Here is an 18,500-nt window from a genome sequence, read left to right as displayed (position 1 = left end):
TCAAATTTACAGAATAAATACCGAAACGGTTTGCAGCTGAGGATGGTATCTATGATATAATATCAATACTATGATATAATCTCCACGTTACATGAACACTGTGTTTGTCTGTCGTCAGTCATACTTTAATGTGGCCTGTCCACACCTGTGCGGTGCTCACATGATCGGGACACCAGGTGTGGGTTGACCTGACCTCGATTCTCCATGCTCTTGCCGGGGTGACCTCAGAGCAGATACAGTGGGGAGATCAGGATTGACTGCACAAGACACGGCTAGCTGCTTCATCTGTAACCCGGGTCCAACAAGGTAGGACCGAGATCACCAGTCGGTTTGATCGACTCAGATCTTACGTCTTTATAACATAACAACTTACGGCTCTGTTTTGGCTGGAACAGCGGACGTGTTTGATCCGGCTGTAGGCCAGAGCTGTGCAGCAAGGCATCAGCTCGAAGGCTAGGAGCTGATAACGTGACTCCCCAGGTGTGTCCCTCACAATATGGTAATTGTCTCATAGCTCTTACCCTGGTTCACGTACCTGTCCTAAAACGTCCATGATACAATTAAACAAGCGCAAATTCTCCTTAGCTGCGGCATTCCGCAAAAAATCCATGTTGTATTGCACTCATGTCCTCGTTAAGAGAACGGCCAATGTTAAAATATAGGATGCTGTATACAAAAATGAGACCGATTGACAGACACACGGACAGACACATGACGACTTACAGAGCTACAGGCTTGTCCAAGATAATGGATATAGCACAGAAACCATACTGCAAGACGGGGTGCTTACTCTCCAAGCGCTCAGTCACAGGAGCCAGGTGATGGTTCAATCCCATCCTCGGACTGAATACTTGATAACCCACCGCCGTGTCATGTCGTCTTCCATGAAGTTTGAGGTCCCTTGCCTTCCACCATACACATAAATGAGCTCGCTTTAATGGCTAAGCACGTATGTGTCACACACTGAAGAGGGTTATCAGTTACGTCACTGCTAGTGGTACATATGAGTTGTTTACTCAGGTACTTCGATCGAATTTCTTCCTCTCATAAAACAGATCATTGTCTTATTCTCTTAAAGGAGAAGAAAATTTAAATATCAAACAAATACCATTGATAAAAGTATGCATTTCCTCGCAGGTGCATGCCATAAAAATTCTGACATGCACCTCAAGTTGGTAAAAAAATGGCCTCCTTTCAGCTTATAGTTTCTTTTTTTAAAGTTTTTTTCCCCTTTAATGATAGTAACCAAAGTGAAGGGTAATCTATTTATTTATTTATTTGTTTGATTGGTGTTTTACGCCGTACTCAAGAATGTTTCATTTAGACGACGGCGGCTAGCATTATGGTGGGGGAGGAAACCGGGCACAGCCAGGGGGAAACCCACGACGATCAGCAGGTTGCTCCAGGATCTTACCAGCATGAGCTGGACTTCAACTCAAGCGACCGTATTGGTGAGAGGCTCATGGGTCATTACGCTGCGCCAGCTCCGTAACCAACTGATCCACGGAGGACCCCCTCCCACCCGCTTCCCCACCCGGTAATCTTTTGATGATAGTCACCACATTAACAGGTAATCTATTCATTTTAGTCACCAGAGTGACAAGTCATCTATTGATGATAGCCACCAGAGTGACAGGTAATCTCATGATAATAGCCACCATAGTGACAGGTAATCTAATGATGATAGTCACCAGAGTGACAAGTCATCTATTGATACTAGCCACCAGAGTGACAAAGTCATCTGGTGAGGATAAGAGTGACAGATAACCTAATGCTGGTGGTCCCCAAAGTGACAGATAATAAAGCGATAATAGTCACCATAGTGACAGGTAATTTAATGATGATAGTCACCAGTGACAAGTCTTCTATGGATGATAGCCACCAGCGTGACAGGTAATCTATTGATGTTTGTCACCCGAATGACAGCTAATCTAATGACGATAGCCACCAGAGTGACAGGTAATCTACTGATGACAGTCACCAGAGTGACAGGTAATCTAATGATAGTCACAAGAGTAATTTATTGAAGACAGTCACCAGAGTTACAGGTAATCTAATGATGATAGTCTGAGTGACGATGTAATCTATTGATGAAAAGTCATCAGAGTGACAGGTAATCTGTTGATGATAGTCACTCGAGGCACAGGTAATCTAATGATGAAAGCCATCAGAGTGACAGGGAATCTAATGATGATAGTCACCAGAGTGAAAGGGAATCTAATGATGAAACCATCAGAGTGACAGGGAATCTAATGATGATAGTCACCAGAGTGAAAGGTAATTTATTGACGACAGTCACCATAGTGACAGGTAATCTCATGATTATAATCTCCAGAGTGACAGGTAATGTATTGGTGATAGCCACCAGGATTGTATAATTACCTTCTTGTCTAACTACATGGCCTGTTAACAGCACTATAAACCTGCATTTGCTGTATGTACCCCTAACGAATGCGGCTGCACACTAAGAATGTTGTCTTAGAATGTACCCCGCGAAATATTATCAATGAAAAGGCTATACGGAAACCGCTTACTGTAGCACGTAATGGTGTGACGGTGCAGAGTAGAAGGCTTCGTATATGATTTGTTTTAATTTTGTTTCATCGTGTTACTGTTGTTTTATCAAGGAGCCATGTTATTGTATACCAGATATTTAAAAGAACTACACACGTATGTCTTCACCATCCAGGCACTCCAGGTCAGGTAATACTTGCACACACACGTATACTTAAGCATTTTACATACATGTGCAAACAGTTAATCTCTGCCCGGGGAATTTATTCCACTGTTGCCATTTAATCTACTGTGTTAGTAATATAAATAAATGTGGATAATATTTGTCAAGGCGATTGTTTCTTAGTTTGTGGTAGTCCTCGACTGGGAGCGGGCAATCGCCTAGTGGTTAGAGCGTTTTCCTTTCAATTGGATCAGGACGGGCCAAGTGCGGGTTCAAACCCGGCCGTGACACGGGATTTGTAGTTTCCCCTGCTTTCACTGCTTGTGCGGACATGGTGACAATTAACGTTCGTTGAAGGTCTGGACATTCGAAGGAAAGTCAGTAACTTAATTGTACAAGACACAACCGGGCAATCCGGTTTCATATGTATGTACAGCTTAGTGCATCGTCTATACGACCTGTTGATATGTGTGTATCTGTATATCTCCCCCCACACCTTTGCAGTTGTGTAGACATGGAGTCATGTGCGATAAAGGCCATCTATGATGAGGCGGTTCGTGCCAAGGATCTGGCGGCATCCGACCAGTCAGTGTCTCCAGATCTCACCAAATCAACGGAGCGCATCATCAAACTAATAATAGACTATTTAAAGTACCTGGAAGATATGGCATCTCCGGTCTCGTCTCATGTGGACGCCATCATCCAGTTCACGAACTCGACAGACTGGAATGAGTTCTCCAAAAATTCCACCTTTCGTAGGCTGGAAAAAATGATGTTGACTGGCCATGAAGAGGGTAAGTGTAGACCGTGTATTATATGAATATAGATGATGTTGACATGAAGAGGGTGGGTGTAGACCGTGTATTATATGAATATAGATGATGTTGACACGAAGAGGGTAGGTGTAGACCGTGTATTACATGAATATAGATGATGTTGACACGAAGAGGGTAGGTGTAGACCGTGTATTACATGAATATAGGTGATGTTGCCATGAAGAGGGTAAGTGTAGACCGTGTATTATATGAATATAGATGATGTTGACACGAAGAGGGTAGGTGTAGACCGTGTATTACATGAGTATAGGTGATGTTGACATGAAGAGGTAGGTGTAGACCGTGTATTATATGAATATAGATGACGTTGACAAGCCCACCTTTCGTAGGCTGGAAAAAATGATGTTGACTGGCCATGAAGAGGGTAAGTGTAGACCGTGTATTACATGAATATAGATGATGTTGACATGAAGAGGGAGGTGTAGACCGTGTATTACATGAATATAGGTGATGTTGACTGGCCATGAAGAGGGTAAGTGTAGACCGTGTATTACATGAATATAGATGATGTTGACATGAAGAGGGAGGTGTAGACCGTGTATTACATGAATATAGGTGATGTTGACTGGCCATGAAGAGGGTAAGTGTAGACCGTGTATTACATGAATATAGATGATGTTGACATGAAGAGGGAGGTGTAGACCGTGTATTACATGAATATAGGTGATGTTGACTGGCCATGAAGAGGGTAAGTGTAGACCGTGTATTACATGAATATAGATGATGTTGACATGAAGAGGGAGGTGTAGACCGTGTATTATATGAATATAGGTGATGTTGCCATGAAGAGGGTAAGTGTAGACCGTGTATTATATGAATATAGATGATGTTGACATGAAGAGGGAGGTGTAGACCGTGTATTATATGAATATAGATGATGTTGACATGAAGAGGGTAAGTGTAGACCGTGTATTACATGAATATAGGTGATGTTGACTGGCCATGAAGAGGGTAAGTGTAGACCGTGTATTATATGAATATAGGTGATGTTGACTGGCCATGAAGAGGGTAAGTGTAGACCGTGTATTACATGAATATAGATGATGTTGACATGAAGAGGGAGGTGTAGACCGTGTATTATATGAATATAGGTGATGTTGCCATGGAGAGGGTAAGTGTAGACCGTGTATTATATGAATATAGATGATGTTGACATGAAGAGGGAGGTGTAGACCGTGTATTATATGAATATAGATGATGTTGACATGAAGAGGGTAAGTGTAGACCGTGTATTACATGAATATAGATGATGTTGACATGAAGAGGGTAAGTGTAGACCGTGTATTATATGAATATAGATGATGTTGACATGAAGAGGGTAAGTGTAGACCGTGTATTACATGAATATAGGTGATGTTGACTGGCTATGAAGAGGGTAAGTGTAGACCGTGTATTATATGAATATAGGTGATGTTGACACGAAGAGGGTAGGTGTAGACCGTGTATTATATGAATATAGGTGATGTTGACTGGTCATGAAGAGGGTAAGTGTAGACCGTGTATTACATGAATATAGATGATGTTGACATGAAGAGGGTAAGTGTAGACCGTGTATTATATGAATATAGATGATGTTGACATGAAGAGGGTAAGTGTAGACCGTGTATTATATGAATATAGGTGATGTTGACACGAAGAGGGTAGGTGTAGACCGTGTATTATATGAATATAGGTGATGTTGACACGAAGAGGGTAGGTGTAGACCGTGTATTACATGAATATAGGTGATGTTGACATGAAGAGGTAGGTGTAGACCGTGTATTATATGAATATAGATGACGTTGACATGAAGAGGGTAGGTGTAGACCGTGTATTACATGAATACAGGTGATGTTGACATGGAGAGGGTAGGTGTAGACTCTATATTATATGAATATAGGTCTTAGTATTATCTCAGTATTACCCCATTGAACAAACAGGGTCAGTATTATTACCTCACTACATAAATAAGATCAATATTCCCTCACTACACAAATGGGATCAATATTACCTCACAACACAAATAAAATCAATGTTACCTCACAACACAAATAAAATCAATATTACCTCACTACACAAATAAGATCAATATTACCTCACGACACAAATATTATCAATATTACCTCACTACATCAATTGGGTCTTGGGTACGGCGTAAAACACCAATCAAATAAATAAATAAATACATAAATAGGGTCAGTATTACCTCACTACAGAAATGGGGTCAGTATTACCTCATTGAACAAAACGTTCAGTGTACCTTCATTCTAAAACCCAGGTTTTGTCGTCTGTACATAGGTTTTTGTCTGTGTGTCTTCAGCTCAGGTGTTAAGACTGTTGGTCAGCATGAGTAAAGCTACCCGGGTTCTGGAGATCGGGATGTTCACCGGATGTGCTGCCCTCGCCATGGCGGAAGCTCTGCCCTGTCAAGGAACAGTGACCACGTGTGAGATCAATCCCGCACTAGAAGGCGTCATCCGGAAATTCTTCGACAAAAGCCCTCACGGAAACAAGATATCCATAAAAATAGGTAAGATCTCTTCAACGAGATTCTCTGCATGTTTCGCGAATAATCTAACCGTGAGCAGTTTATTGAAACGTCTTGTACACCTTTAACGGGTACGCCCTTTAGACTTGTAAGCTAAGCCTGTCTTCTTCCACATCTCCTTTTCTGGCCGGGTCATACAAAACATTACTGTTTGCCTTGGTGTCAGTACAATGTATCTGGGTGTGGTGTCATGTCTAATGTTTTCGGCATGGCACTTCAGTATCGAGAGCACTTCGGCAGCATGGACTCACTCTGTCACCAAAAGACACAGGATATGTACGCACACCTAATGACCCCTTGTCATCACATGACTGAAAAAAAGTACGGCGTAAAAAGTCCAAGCATACATACATAAATCCACTCTGCTGACATTCGCTGTCTACATGTTGTAATACTACACTTGAAACATTCACAAAAGTGCAGCTTTGGCTAAGGCAGTCAGATCATCTATACAACAGGTGCCCCCAGTTTTCAACCTGTCATGTCCCCACGCTGTTTACATAGCCAACATTCAATAATGCTGTGGTGTGCGGAATGTTTGTGAAACCAAGAACTTTTTGGAAAGCTAGGCGATCTGATTTACTCGAGAAATGATACACGACGAATGGATTAACACAGATTTGTGAAAGTGGGCTTGTTGTCAGTCGAAGTTTTCGCAAGGGTTGGTATATAGCCCATCGTAATGCGCGTGTTGGCCACTGAAGTTTAGCGGACCTAAATCACTCCGAAATTGTCGTAAGGATATACATGGCCCAACAGTTTTGGCATGTTGCAATACTTGCAAAGGTATATTGCCAATCAAAGCAATCTTTGGTAACTGTATTTACATTGGTGAAGACAGCAAGTACAGCATGCAGCCCATTTACATTGCTTTAGGCAACAAGTACAATATGCAGCCTGTATTCACATTGCTGTATGCAAGAAGTACAGCATGCAACCTGTGGCTCAGTTGGTTAGCGCGCTAGCGCAGCGTAATGGCCCAGGAGCCTCTCACCAATGCGGTTACTGTGAGCCAGCTCATGCTGGCTTCCTCTGCGGCCGTAAGTGGGAAGGTCTTCAAGCAACCTGCGGATGATCGTGGGCTTCGCCCGGGCTCTGCCCGGTTTCCACCCACCATAATGCTGGCCGCCGTCGTATGAGTGAAATATTCTTTCAAACAAAGTATTCACATTGCTGTTTGCAAAAAGTACAGCATGCAGCATGTTTACATTGCTTTAGGCAAGTACAATATGCAGCCTGTATTCACATTGCTATTTGCAAGAAGTACAGCTTGTTTGATATGGGTAAAGCGATATGTCACAGAAAACTGTCGGTCCTCGCCTATACAGTAAGCAGCCACTTCGTCACCTTAAAAGACTCAACATAACCAGCGATGTCATGTGGTGCAAACATACACGGTGCCCAGGCTGCGGTACATAAATTTATCTCAGTGAATTTAGCTTCAGGCCGATAGATGACATATGGCTACCTCGACCTTTCCAATACAGGGCAAGGCAGCGAGATAACGAGGTAGCGAAGCGAGGTAACGGTACGAGACAGCGAGGTAGAGATACGAGGCAGCCAGGTAGCGATGCGAGATTAATATAATCTCCCTACCACTCTACCTCGACCTTTACAACGAGCGAGGTAGCGAGGTGGGGAGCAGTTATTATAATTTCTTTAGTGTCAGGTTGAGGCATACACCACGTCTAAATTGTGTTCTTGGGGTGAGTTCTTCCGTGGTATAAGTGAAATATTCTTGAGTGCGGCGTAAAGCAACAATTGAGTAAATAAATAAATAAATGAGCTGGTAGGGTAAGGCGGAGAATCTGCCCCTAGAGAGGTACGATAAGAAAGCGGAAATTTCAAAATCCCAGCACAGCTGTGTAATTTTCCAAATCAGAAATATACGACTTGGTCCAAGCACTCATACAGATTATATGACCACAAAAGAGATGACTGTTCTGTAATAACCCGGCTAAATTGCACTCTCGCTCAAAAACGCCAAATTTTCGTTCAAGCGAGGCACTGTGTCTTTAATTTTCAGTATGAAGATCGTCGTTAACCAGAAACATATCACTACTGAAACTTATTTGTGTATTTCTACGTGCTGTCAAAGTTTCGTTTTTCTCCATATGTAAAACATAAACTTTATAATGTGATCGATTTTGTTGTATTTTGGCAAGATTAAAATTCGTATTTCTGCCATCGTCTATAAGGCATACTTCATAGTACAGTGAATTAACCAAGTCGTTGCGGAGAACAGGCTGCATCTCAAGGAAGAGTTCGAAGCTTTGTTGGTCTTTCTCGTTTTGAAACATACTCTGCGTGAATGAAGATAAAGGCCGTCCTGCATTAAATAAGAGTTATCATGAATTAGAATGGATAATTGTTAAGGTGGTATTATGTGACGTGTGGCAACTAAATTTGTAACGAAATCATCTATCTAAGCTAACACGTTATGCTTAGCAGAGATATAAGGCTGAAAATTACTCTTGGTATATATTTATTTAATAGATTGGTGCCTAACTGCGTGCTCAAGAATTATTCAGAAAGTTGCATTTGTGGTAGGGTGATTTTCCTCTATCAGCAGTGTCTAATTAAACAAAAAGGATATTTCAGTGTGACTGGAGTAGGCTACTATTTTTTCGATTTTATGACATACGTCTCTTCTGTGTATGTTTGGAGGCTTATGAGCCTCGTGTTTGCCAAATAACAGGAACAGAAGAATAAAACAGAACTGAAAAAGGAAGTGGCCTTACCAGTGTGTCTGCAGTTTTCACCCACAGGTATAGCCAGTTTCGCTTCTTGAGGTGCACAGTTTCTTGCACTGGGATCGATCCCAGCCTTACCACACCAGATCTTTTATTTAAATAAGGAATAAATCAAATTTCAGACCCTTACCACCAACCGGTACTAAAATATGTCGTAGTCAAGATTAATAGTACGGACAATGACGGAAGGAAAAGTGATCTCCATATGTACCCCAACAAACTCCTGTCCAAGCGCAAAAAAAATCACATACACATCCCGACCTGCGTGCATCGCTAGCTCGTTTTGCTACCTCGTTACCTCGCCCTATATTAGAAATGTCGAGGTAGCGAGATGTCCTCTATCGGCTTCCATACATATCCCCATAGGGGCCTTCGTGACTCAGTTGTGGTCGCTGTGAATTCAAGTCCAGCTCATGCTGGCTTCCTGTCCCGTCGTACGTGAGAAGGTCTTCCAGCAACCTGCGGATGGTCGTGGGTATCCTTCGGGCTCTGCCCGGTTTCCTCCCGTCATAATGCTGGCGGCCGTCGTATAAGTGAAATATTCTTGAGTACGGCGTAAAACACCAATCAAACAAAAAAATCAAACAAACAAATCAAACAAACATATCCCCATAACCATTCGCTCACTTTCAAATGTACGTGTCGGCTAATCTATATCATCATTTTAAGCCAGATTTTCAATTCTGTTTTGTTCCAGGCCCAGCTCTTGATACTATGCAGACATTACACGAGGAAGGGAAACAGTTTGACTTTGTTTTTATTGACGCTGATAAATCCAACTATGGCAACTATTTTAAGGCAGGTCGACTCTCTGGCGTAGTGATATGGTCATTAAGCACGTTAAAAGTAGCGCAAATGATCAGGTGTATCTCTTCTATATTTAGTGTCTCTTTGACGTTTTAAATATTGGAACGAAATCAGTAAGAAGCGGAGGGAGTCGTTCCAGTCTAAGATATTGATTTACAGCATTGAATAAATCATTTGCCATTTAAGTCTCAAAACCTGTAAACAGCTAAGACGTTATTTAAAGGCCTTGCATGTTTTTTAAAACAATCAATGTTGTCGACTATCTGTATTATGCTGCTTATGTTTCGATTTAACTTCCGTTTTTTTAGTGTTTACTGGACAAAAACCTGTTAGCAGAGGGGGGTACAATCTGTGTGGACAACACGCTGTGGAATGGAAACGCTTACTTGGTACGTGAGGAGAGAGACGAAACCATGGTGGATGCTCACGCCATTCCAGAGTTCAACCAACTGGTGGCTGACGATGACAGAGTGTACCGGGTGCGTAAACATACATGGTTTATCCGCAACGCTCGGTCTATTTCGATAAGTTCGTTCGGATCAGTTCCGCTCTGTTTCATTTTACGGCTGGCCGCCGTTGTATAAGTAAAATATCTTGAGTACGGAATGTAACATCAAACCAATCAAATAATAGTCACTATGAAATAAAATAGAGGCGCCCAAAATGAACATAACCTTTGTGTTTAACACCATATAATCACCTACGTTTGCAGGATATGCAAACACAGTCTTCGTAATGAGAAACCTACCCCCATAAATTCAGCTGGGTGAAACCTGTAGAGTCGATTGTTCATTTTCGATCGATGTCATTTTGCGCTTGAAAAGAAATGGATATGCACGGAAGGAAAAGCGAAAAAATGCTCACTCTAGTTTCTACCACGGGGCCACCGTGGCTCAGTTGGTTAGCACGCTAGTGCAGCGTAATGACCCAGGAGCCTCTCATCACTGCGGTCGCTGTGAGTTCAAGTCCAGCTCATGCTGGCTTCCTCTCTGGCCGTAAGTGGGAAGGTCTTGCAGCAACTTGCGGATGGTCGTGGGTTTTCCCCCGGGTTCTGCCCGGTTTCCACCCACATTAATGCTGGCCGCCGTCATATAAGTGAAATATTCTTGAGTACGGCGTAAAACCAAATTCAAATAAATAAATAAATCTAGTTTCTACTAGATTTTCGTCTATTCCAGCCTTGAAAGGGAATTACATATGTACCCGGAGTTCATACTCTGCGTACATTGTTCTCGAGACTTTAGTGACAATATACGATAGGCAATTCCCCGACCGGACCCGTGTTGTTAGCCGCCATTCTATTGAGACCACGTGCCATATACTCTTATATATGTTTATGTTCACCCGGTATTTCCCCATCTCTCCGCCAGGTTATCTTGCCGGTACGTGACGGGCTTATGCTGATCCGAAGGAAAATAGACGTAGACGGAGGGGTAAAACCTTAGGACGTAAAAGTAAAAGCTTTGATATTATTTGTTGTTTTCCCGATTGCAAATATAACGCCTTGTGTAAGTTACGGTCGAATTTACCTTTCTTGTTTCTCAAGATTCAGGCTACCTTTATTCCAAACATATATAGAGAATACATACCCTAGTTTTAATCGACGTAGAAATGTCGAAATTTGGGTTTTCGGCTGAAATTCAGAACAAATGGGTGTACATCTAAACTGGGTGTGGAAGGTCAAATGGGCATATTAAATATCAGATATGATTGCTTCAAGTAAAATCCATGAGATGAATTTTAGCTCTGGGCGTTAAACGTCAACTCACTGAAATCAGGCTACTAATCGTCACAAATGGGTGGTAAACTTCAAAATCAGGTGAAAAAGTCATATCTTATAGGTGAAATCAGGTTATTAGACGGCGAACGTCTGACCTGGACACTGGCGGTCAGACCTGGATACCGTCAGATCTGGATATCGGACATCAGACCTGAATATCGGACATTAGATCTGGATATTGGACATCAGATCTGGATGCTGGACATCGGACGCTAGACATCATATCTGATGGAATTGTACAGAAATACATATGTAACTTTATTATGCACTGCTATAGTGTACAAGTACATATCACCATTACATGATGGTACAGACAATAAGTTAACCTGAAGTGCGCAAATCCAGAGTGCAGAAACGCCATGCATATGTATTTGGTATGAATATTGTATAAATGCACCAGATAAGTATTTCTTGATATTTTTTCGTTAATAATACACAAATGTATATGTAATATTAATGCTTGCGTTTTAACTTAAACTATGAAAAAGCCAACATTCCAACAAAAATCTGAGACAAAACATAAAATTGATGTCAATAATTAAAAGTAACAACCCCCCTCCTCTAATTTGCTACATATGTTCTTATTGAACAGCATATACCAAAAATACAATGGGGAAAGGTGTCAAGTGACAAATCTGGCAAAGGGCTTTTCCCTTAGCTTGAAAACTTCAGGTGAACCTGCTAAATGCAGGTTGATTACCAATACATGTACATCACATTTGCCTCAGAGTTTGTTAGCTATGGGAAACCTTCTGTGGTCACTGGGAAAGTGACTTTTGTGTGGAACAGAGGTGATTTCTACGTGAGTACACATATCCCAGATCCTTCGTCTTTTGATCCTCTCCACAAAACTGCCATCACACAAGATTCTAACTCTCCATCTGAAGGAGACTCTTTCCATTATATCATTCCACAGTTGTGCAGTACATATTTATCTGACCTCCATCTGTGTGGCACATTGTACCTAGTCCTGACCAAGGTGCCTTGTTTCTAGTACATGTGACGGACACCAGCCTGGAACGTTTCCTTTGGGATGGCTCCTGTCCCAATTATCATGATTCGAAGTTTTCCTCCAAAAAAGTATATCTACACAATTAATAATGAAATGTCCTACCAGAAACCATGGAATACAAGGGTTACATTTCAATTACACTGAATACATCATTTGTATTATGCAACAGGCAATAGTTACAGGTGCTCTGTCAGTGGTTACCACGACCCTCTCGGGGCTCTAATTACTACACATCCTGCTTTCATGTGCTCTGCCAGTGGTTACCACAACCCTCTGGGGGCTCTGATTACAACACATCATGTCACAGGTGCTCTGTCAGTGGTTACCACAACCCTCTGAGAGCTATCATTACAACACATCATGTTACAGTGCTCTGTCAGTTGTTACCACAACCATCTGAGGGCTATCATTACTACACATCATGTTACAGTGCTCTGTCAGTGGTTACCACAACCCTCTGGGGGCTCTGATTACAACACATAATGTTACAGGTTCCCTGTCAGTTGTTACCACAACCCTCTGAGGGCTATCATTACAACACATCATGTTACAGGTGCTCTGTCAGTGGTTACCACAACCCTCTGGGGGCTCTGATTACTACACATCATGTTACAGATGCTCTGTCAGTGTTTTCCACAGCTCCTGAAGGCTATGATTACTACACATCATGTTACAGGTGCCCTGTCATTGGTTACCACAACCCTCTGAGGGCTATGATTACTACACGTTACAGGTGCTCTGTCAGTTGTTACTACAACCCTCTGAGGGCTATCATTACTACACATCATGTTACAGGTGCCCTGTCATTGGTTACCACAACTCTCTGAGGGCTCTGTTTACTACACATTACAGGTGCCCTGTCAGTTGTTACCACAACCCTCTGAGGGCTATCATTACTACACATCATGTTACAGTGCTCTGTCAGTGGTTACCACAACCCTCTGGGGGCTCTGATTACAACACATCATGTTACAGGTGCCCTGTCAGTGTTACCACAGCTCTCTGAGGGCTATCATTACAACACATCATGTTACAGGTGCCCTGTCAGTTGTTACCACAACCCTCTGAGGGCTATGATTACAACACATCATGTTACAGGTGCCCTGTCAGTTGTTACCACAACCCTCTGAGGGCTATCATTACTACACATCATGTTACAGGTGCCCTGTCAGTGGTTACCACAACTCTCTGAGGGCTATCATTACAACACATCATGTTACAGGTGCCCTGTCAGTTGTTACCACAACCCTCTGAGGGCTATGATTACTACACATCATGTTACAGGTGCCCTGTCAGTTGTTACCACAACACTCTGAGGGCTATGATTACTACACATCATGTTACAGGTGCCCTGTCAGTTGTTACCACAACACTCTGAGGGCTATCATTACTACACATCATGTTACAGGTGCCCTGTCAGTGGTTACCACAACACTCTGAGGGCTCTGATTACTACACATCATGTTACAGGTGCCCTGTCAGTTGTTACCACAACACTCTGAGGGCTCTGATTACTACACATCATGTTACAGGTGCCCTGTCAGTTGTTACCACAACCCTCTGAGGGCTATGATTACAACACATCATGTTACAGGTGCTCTGTCAGTGGTTACCACAACCCTCTGAGGGCTATGATTACTACACATCATTTTACAGGTGCCCTGTTAGTTGTTACCACAACCCTCTGAGGGCTATGATTACTACACATCATGTTACAGGATTCTTTAGCACCCTTTGGTAATCAAGCACCATTTGGTAATCAGCAGAGTAACATGTTTGTCTTAAAACAGGCTTTACACAAGAGTATAAAGTCATTGTCGTCTTGTCTAACTACCATGACATCTTACAAAGACGTACATTGTGGGTGAAGTATCTTCCAAAAATACACAATCGTCTGTAAATATGCACATGGGCATGTATTCATGATTTTGTTTGTTCAGCGATTGTTCCATTTTTTTTCCTTTCAATGAGAAATTGACTCATGTGAACATACACTAGATGAAATTCAAAGTTTGGAGAACGTTCTGGCATTACGTTCATCTGTAGAGTCAGTTTGCCATGTAAACAAGGCTGGAGGTAGCAGGTACAGGTAGCTACTGGTAAGCAGCTGGTGGCATACAGGGCAGCGAGGAATGTGCTACACACAGGGCAGAGAGGAATGTGCTACATACAGTACTCAGGAATGTATCTATCTGGTGGACAGGTTTGTGCGCAGGTTGAGGACATGCTCGCTCTGCTCTGGCGTCAGCTTGAACACGCCTATGTCGTGTAACGCTGCCTTGGGGTCCAGGACTGCAGCATTGGGGTCCTTGCTGGGGTTGTGTAGGGCCGTGTACAGCAGCTCCTTCAGGAGTAGAGCGGAACCCACCTTCAGGTTCAGTAAGACACAGGCTTCCTTTGTGCTGGGCAAAGAAAAGACAACATACACTGACTTTGTGTATAGGGGATTCGTTATATGTTCTTCCTTTAATATAATAACTCTTATTAGGTCTCCAATGGTGACCACTACATGTAAATATGGACAAATAAATTATGCTACAACCGTCTTTTCTCTCTAAAGCACACTAGTACTGATCAGCACATCCCAGTGGTGAGAATCTTGCTGAGAAATTTACACCTGTATACTTACTTTCTGAAGTAGTTTTCTGGTTTCTGTGTGTATTCTCCAAACAGAGGGAAGAGATTCCTGAACATGTCAAACTGTAACTGTGCTGCTCCTGCCTCACTGAAGTTGTTAGCCAGGACAACCTATAAGCAGAATAAAACATGATGGTGATGTCTGACAGCACACAGAGTAAAGAGGAGAGAGATGTTAGATAGGACAACCTGTGAGCTGAATGAAACATTGTGGTAATGTCTGGCAGCACACAGAGTAAAGAGGAGAGAGATGTTAGATAGGACAACCTGTGAGCTGAATGAAACATTGTGGTAATGTCTGGCAGCACACAGAGTAAAGAGGAGAGAGATGTTAGATAGAACAACCTGTGAGCTGAATGAAACATTGTGGTGGTGTCTGACAGCACATAGAGTAAAGAGGAGAGAGATGTTAGATAGGACAACCTGTGAGCTGAATGAAACATTGTGGTGATGTCTCGCAGCACACAGAGTAAAGAGGAGAGAGATGTTAGATAGGACGACCTGTGAGCTGAATGAAACATTGTGGTGATGTCTCGCAGCACACAGAGTAAAGAGGAGAGAGATGTTAGATAGGACGACCTGTAGGCTGAATGAAACATTGTGGTGATGTCTGACAGCACATACACATGTAAAGAGGAGAATGTTAGATGGGACAACCTGTTAGCTGAATGAAACATTGTGGTGATGTCTGACAGTATAGAGAGTAAAAAGAAAAGAGATGTTAGATAGGACAACCTGTGAGCTGAATAAAACATTGTGGTGATGTCTGTCAGCACACAGAGTATAATAAAGAGCTGTGAAATAGGATAACCTGTGAGCCGAATGAAACGTTGTGGTGACATCTGACAACACAGAGTGTGTAGAGTTGTTTCAGCAGAACAACCTATAAGCAAAATAACATGCCGAAAGGTCTGTGAAAGCACACAGAGTATAGAGTTATTAGACAGTTAGGACAAACTGTAAGCACGATGGAACGTTGTGGGGATGTTTGACAGTACAGAGAGTAAAAAGTGATTACAGAAGTGCTAACACTACAATGGTCCCATGCAGCCAATGACCTATAATTGTGCCCCTCAAATGAAAAATGTATTAAAAAATCCAAGCACACAAACAATATTTTTAGTGATTGTAATTTGTTATCATTGTAATTTCCAAACTAACCTCACGACATTCACAGAGCTCTCCGAATCCGGTAAACAGATGAGATTTTCGGTCAATTGCTGTAGGTGGCTTGGTTACAGATGCAATATCTATTAATAAAATGCTTAAAACACATTACAACTGGATAATAATGTACTCACATCTTCAAATATGAACTTGTTGATCTTATCTGCCAGTCTCTGCCAGAACTGAGAGAAGAGTGGCTTGCTGATCAGACTCTCCACATCATGGAGGTGCTCCTTCAGAACCAATAACATTTCACAGGCACTGCTGGAAAGTCCCTGGGGCATGAAATCTTTGTGGGAGGATATTGACAACCACCTGTAGAAAAATAACGGAAAGAGTAGGTCTAACCAATCAAGTTACTGATAGTTAAAACCTCCTAACAGATAACCTTGGGTGAATAATATGGACATAAAAACTGTTTCAGTAATGGTGAATATATTTACACAATCAACCATTTCTCCTTCTACAAGGACAAGATAAAACTGTACAACATATTTATCTTGTAGGTCGAAGTACTACCAAACCCTTTTGTGGACATCAGTACACATGTACAAAAAATGTTATTTTTACGAAAATAAGGTTAAATACGTTAAATAACCTTCATGTACATGTACTTGTCAACACTAGTCTCACAGTGAATAACCTACTTGTCTCTACACTACAGTCTCACAGTGAATAACCTACTTATCTCTACACTACAGTCTCACAGTGAATAACCTACTTGTCTATACAGTACAGTCCCACAGTGAATAACCTACTTGTTTTTTTTTTTTTTTTTTGGATTGGTGTTTTACGCCGTACTCAAGAATATTTCACTTATGCTGACGGCGGCCAGCATTATGGTGGGTGGAAACCGGGCAGAGCCCGGCGGAAACCCACGACCATCCGCAGGTTGCTGGCAGACCTTCCCACGTACGGCCGGAGAGGAAGCCAGCATGAGCTGGTCTTGAACTCACAGCGACCGCATTGGTGAGAGGCTTCTGGGTCACTACGCTGCGCTAGCGCGCTAACCGACTGAACCACGGAGGCCCCAATAACCTACTTGTCTCTACACTACAGTCTCACAGTGAATAACCTACTTATCTCTACACTACAGTCCCACGGTGAATAACCTACTTGTCTATACAGTACAGTCCCACAGTGAATAACCTACTTGTCTATTCAGTACAGCCCCACAGTGAATAACCTAATTGTCTCTACACTACAGTCTCACAATGAATAACCTACTTGTCTCTACACTACAGTCTCACAGTGAATAACCTACTTGTCTCTACATTACAGTCTTACGGTGAATAACCTACTTGTCTCTACACTACAGTCTCACAGTGAATAACCTACTTGTCTCTACACTACAGTCTTACGGTGAATAACCTATTTGTTTCTACACTACAGTCCCACGGTGAATAACCTACTTGTCTCTACACTACAGTCTCACAGTGAATAACCTACTTATCTCTACACTACAGTCTTACGGTGAATAACCTACTTGTCTATACAGTACAGCCCCACAGTGAATAACCCACCTGTCTCTGTGATACATTCCCAATGTGAATAATCTACTTACCTATGCAGTGCAGTCCTACAGTGAAGAACCTACTTGTCTCTGTAGTACAATCCCACAGTGAATAACATATGTATTTTCTGTAATGAGTAGCCTACTTGTCTCTGCAGTACAGTTCCACAGTGAATAACCCACTTATCTCTGCAGTACAGTCCCACAATGAACAACCTTCTTGTCTCTGTAGTGCAGTCCCACAGCGAATAACCTACTTGTCTCTGCAGTACAGTCCCACAGTGAATAACCCAGTTGTCTCTGCAGCATAGTCCTACAGTGAATGACCTATTTTCTGCAATGAGTGACCTACTTGTCTCTGCGGTATGGCTGGCTTCTGGCTCGGACATCCAGGAAGACATGGTGTACCAAATTCTTAAGCATCTCTGTTTTCATTCTCTCAAACAGGTCAATGATATCATCAAACACTGTCCCTTCCATAGCCAGCAGCTTCTTATCATCAAGCCCTTCAAACTGTCAGCAATCAAAGACAAGGAAGGTTATGTAGCTACATGCTGGCCAGGAAATTTGGTGGAAACAAAAGGATCTTTTGAATGTCTGTAACTGTAATTCACAATTGTAATTGTGCAGAATGACAGATCAATTATGCCAGTCTATCCCAGTGAATATTCTCCAATGTGTCTCTTTTTTTAATAGTGGCTGAGAACAAAACAAGTCATCGCCTGCAGCTGTCTCTCCCCTCAAAAGCACGACTTTGTCTTGTGTGACCTCGGAGTGTCCTGAAACCAGTG

The 18,500-nt window shown here is 42.2% G+C and overlaps 3 protein-coding genes across 4 annotated transcripts in view; 1 reads left to right on the top strand and 2 right to left on the bottom strand.

Annotated features, from left to right (window-relative positions):
* LOC135476631 (O-methyltransferase MdmC-like) overlaps window positions 1–5,781 on the bottom strand; it is a 34,581-nt gene extending 28,800 nt beyond the window's left edge. The window contains exons 1-2 of the mRNA XM_064756732.1: window positions 5,753–5,781; window positions 3,333–3,437 (exon numbers count right to left, since the gene is read on the bottom strand). The gene's annotated coding sequence lies outside the window, so the exon portion shown is untranslated. The remainder of the gene's footprint in view (window positions 1–3,332; window positions 3,438–5,752) is intronic.
* Window positions 3,287–11,092, top strand: LOC135476644 (uncharacterized). Of its 2 annotated transcripts, none has more exons than XM_064756746.1 (5): window positions 3,287–3,471; window positions 5,813–6,022; window positions 9,491–9,591; window positions 9,909–10,079; window positions 10,971–11,092. In XM_064756746.1, the coding sequence occupies exons 1-5, from the start codon at window positions 3,342–3,344 to the stop codon at window positions 11,043–11,045; spliced, it is 687 nt and encodes a 228-aa protein (XP_064612816.1). In that variant the 5' UTR covers window positions 3,287–3,341; the 3' UTR covers window positions 11,046–11,092. The 2 variants fall into 2 exon arrangements, with proteins under 2 accessions (XP_064612816.1, XP_064612824.1); XM_064756754.1 differs by lacking the exon at window positions 3,287–3,471 and adding an exon at window positions 3,854–3,877.
* Window positions 11,093–13,847: 2,755 nt separating this feature from the next.
* Window positions 13,848–18,500, bottom strand: part of LOC135476622 (RAD50-interacting protein 1-like) — a 32,926-nt gene continuing 28,273 nt past the window's right edge. The window contains 4 exon segments of the mRNA XM_064756712.1: window positions 13,848–14,794; window positions 15,022–15,140; window positions 16,331–16,511; window positions 18,062–18,222. Coding sequence (XP_064612782.1) covers window positions 14,581–14,794; window positions 15,022–15,140; window positions 16,331–16,511; window positions 18,062–18,222 — 675 coding nt within the window. The 3' untranslated portion in view covers window positions 13,848–14,580.

This window comes from Liolophura sinensis, chromosome 1, assembly GCF_032854445.1.
Source record: "Liolophura sinensis isolate JHLJ2023 chromosome 1, CUHK_Ljap_v2, whole genome shotgun sequence".
In the NCBI taxonomy this organism is placed as follows: domain Eukaryota; kingdom Metazoa; phylum Mollusca; class Polyplacophora; order Chitonida; family Chitonidae; genus Liolophura; species Liolophura sinensis.
The sequence above is the reverse complement of the archived record's forward strand: the minus strand, read 5'-3'. Positions and strand labels throughout refer to the sequence as shown.

Coding starts and splice junctions, on each gene's coding strand:
- LOC135476644 (XM_064756746.1), top strand. CDS start 3,342: ATGGCATCTCCGGTCTCGTCTCATGTGGACGCCATCATCCAGTTCACG. Junction 6,023..9,490: donor CAAGATATCCATAAAAATAG/GTAAGATCTCTT, acceptor GTTTTGTTCCAG/GCCCAGCTCTTGATACTATG. Junction 10,080..10,970: donor ACGATGACAGAGTGTACCGG/GTGCGTAAACAT, acceptor TCTCTCCGCCAG/GTTATCTTGCCGGTACGTGA.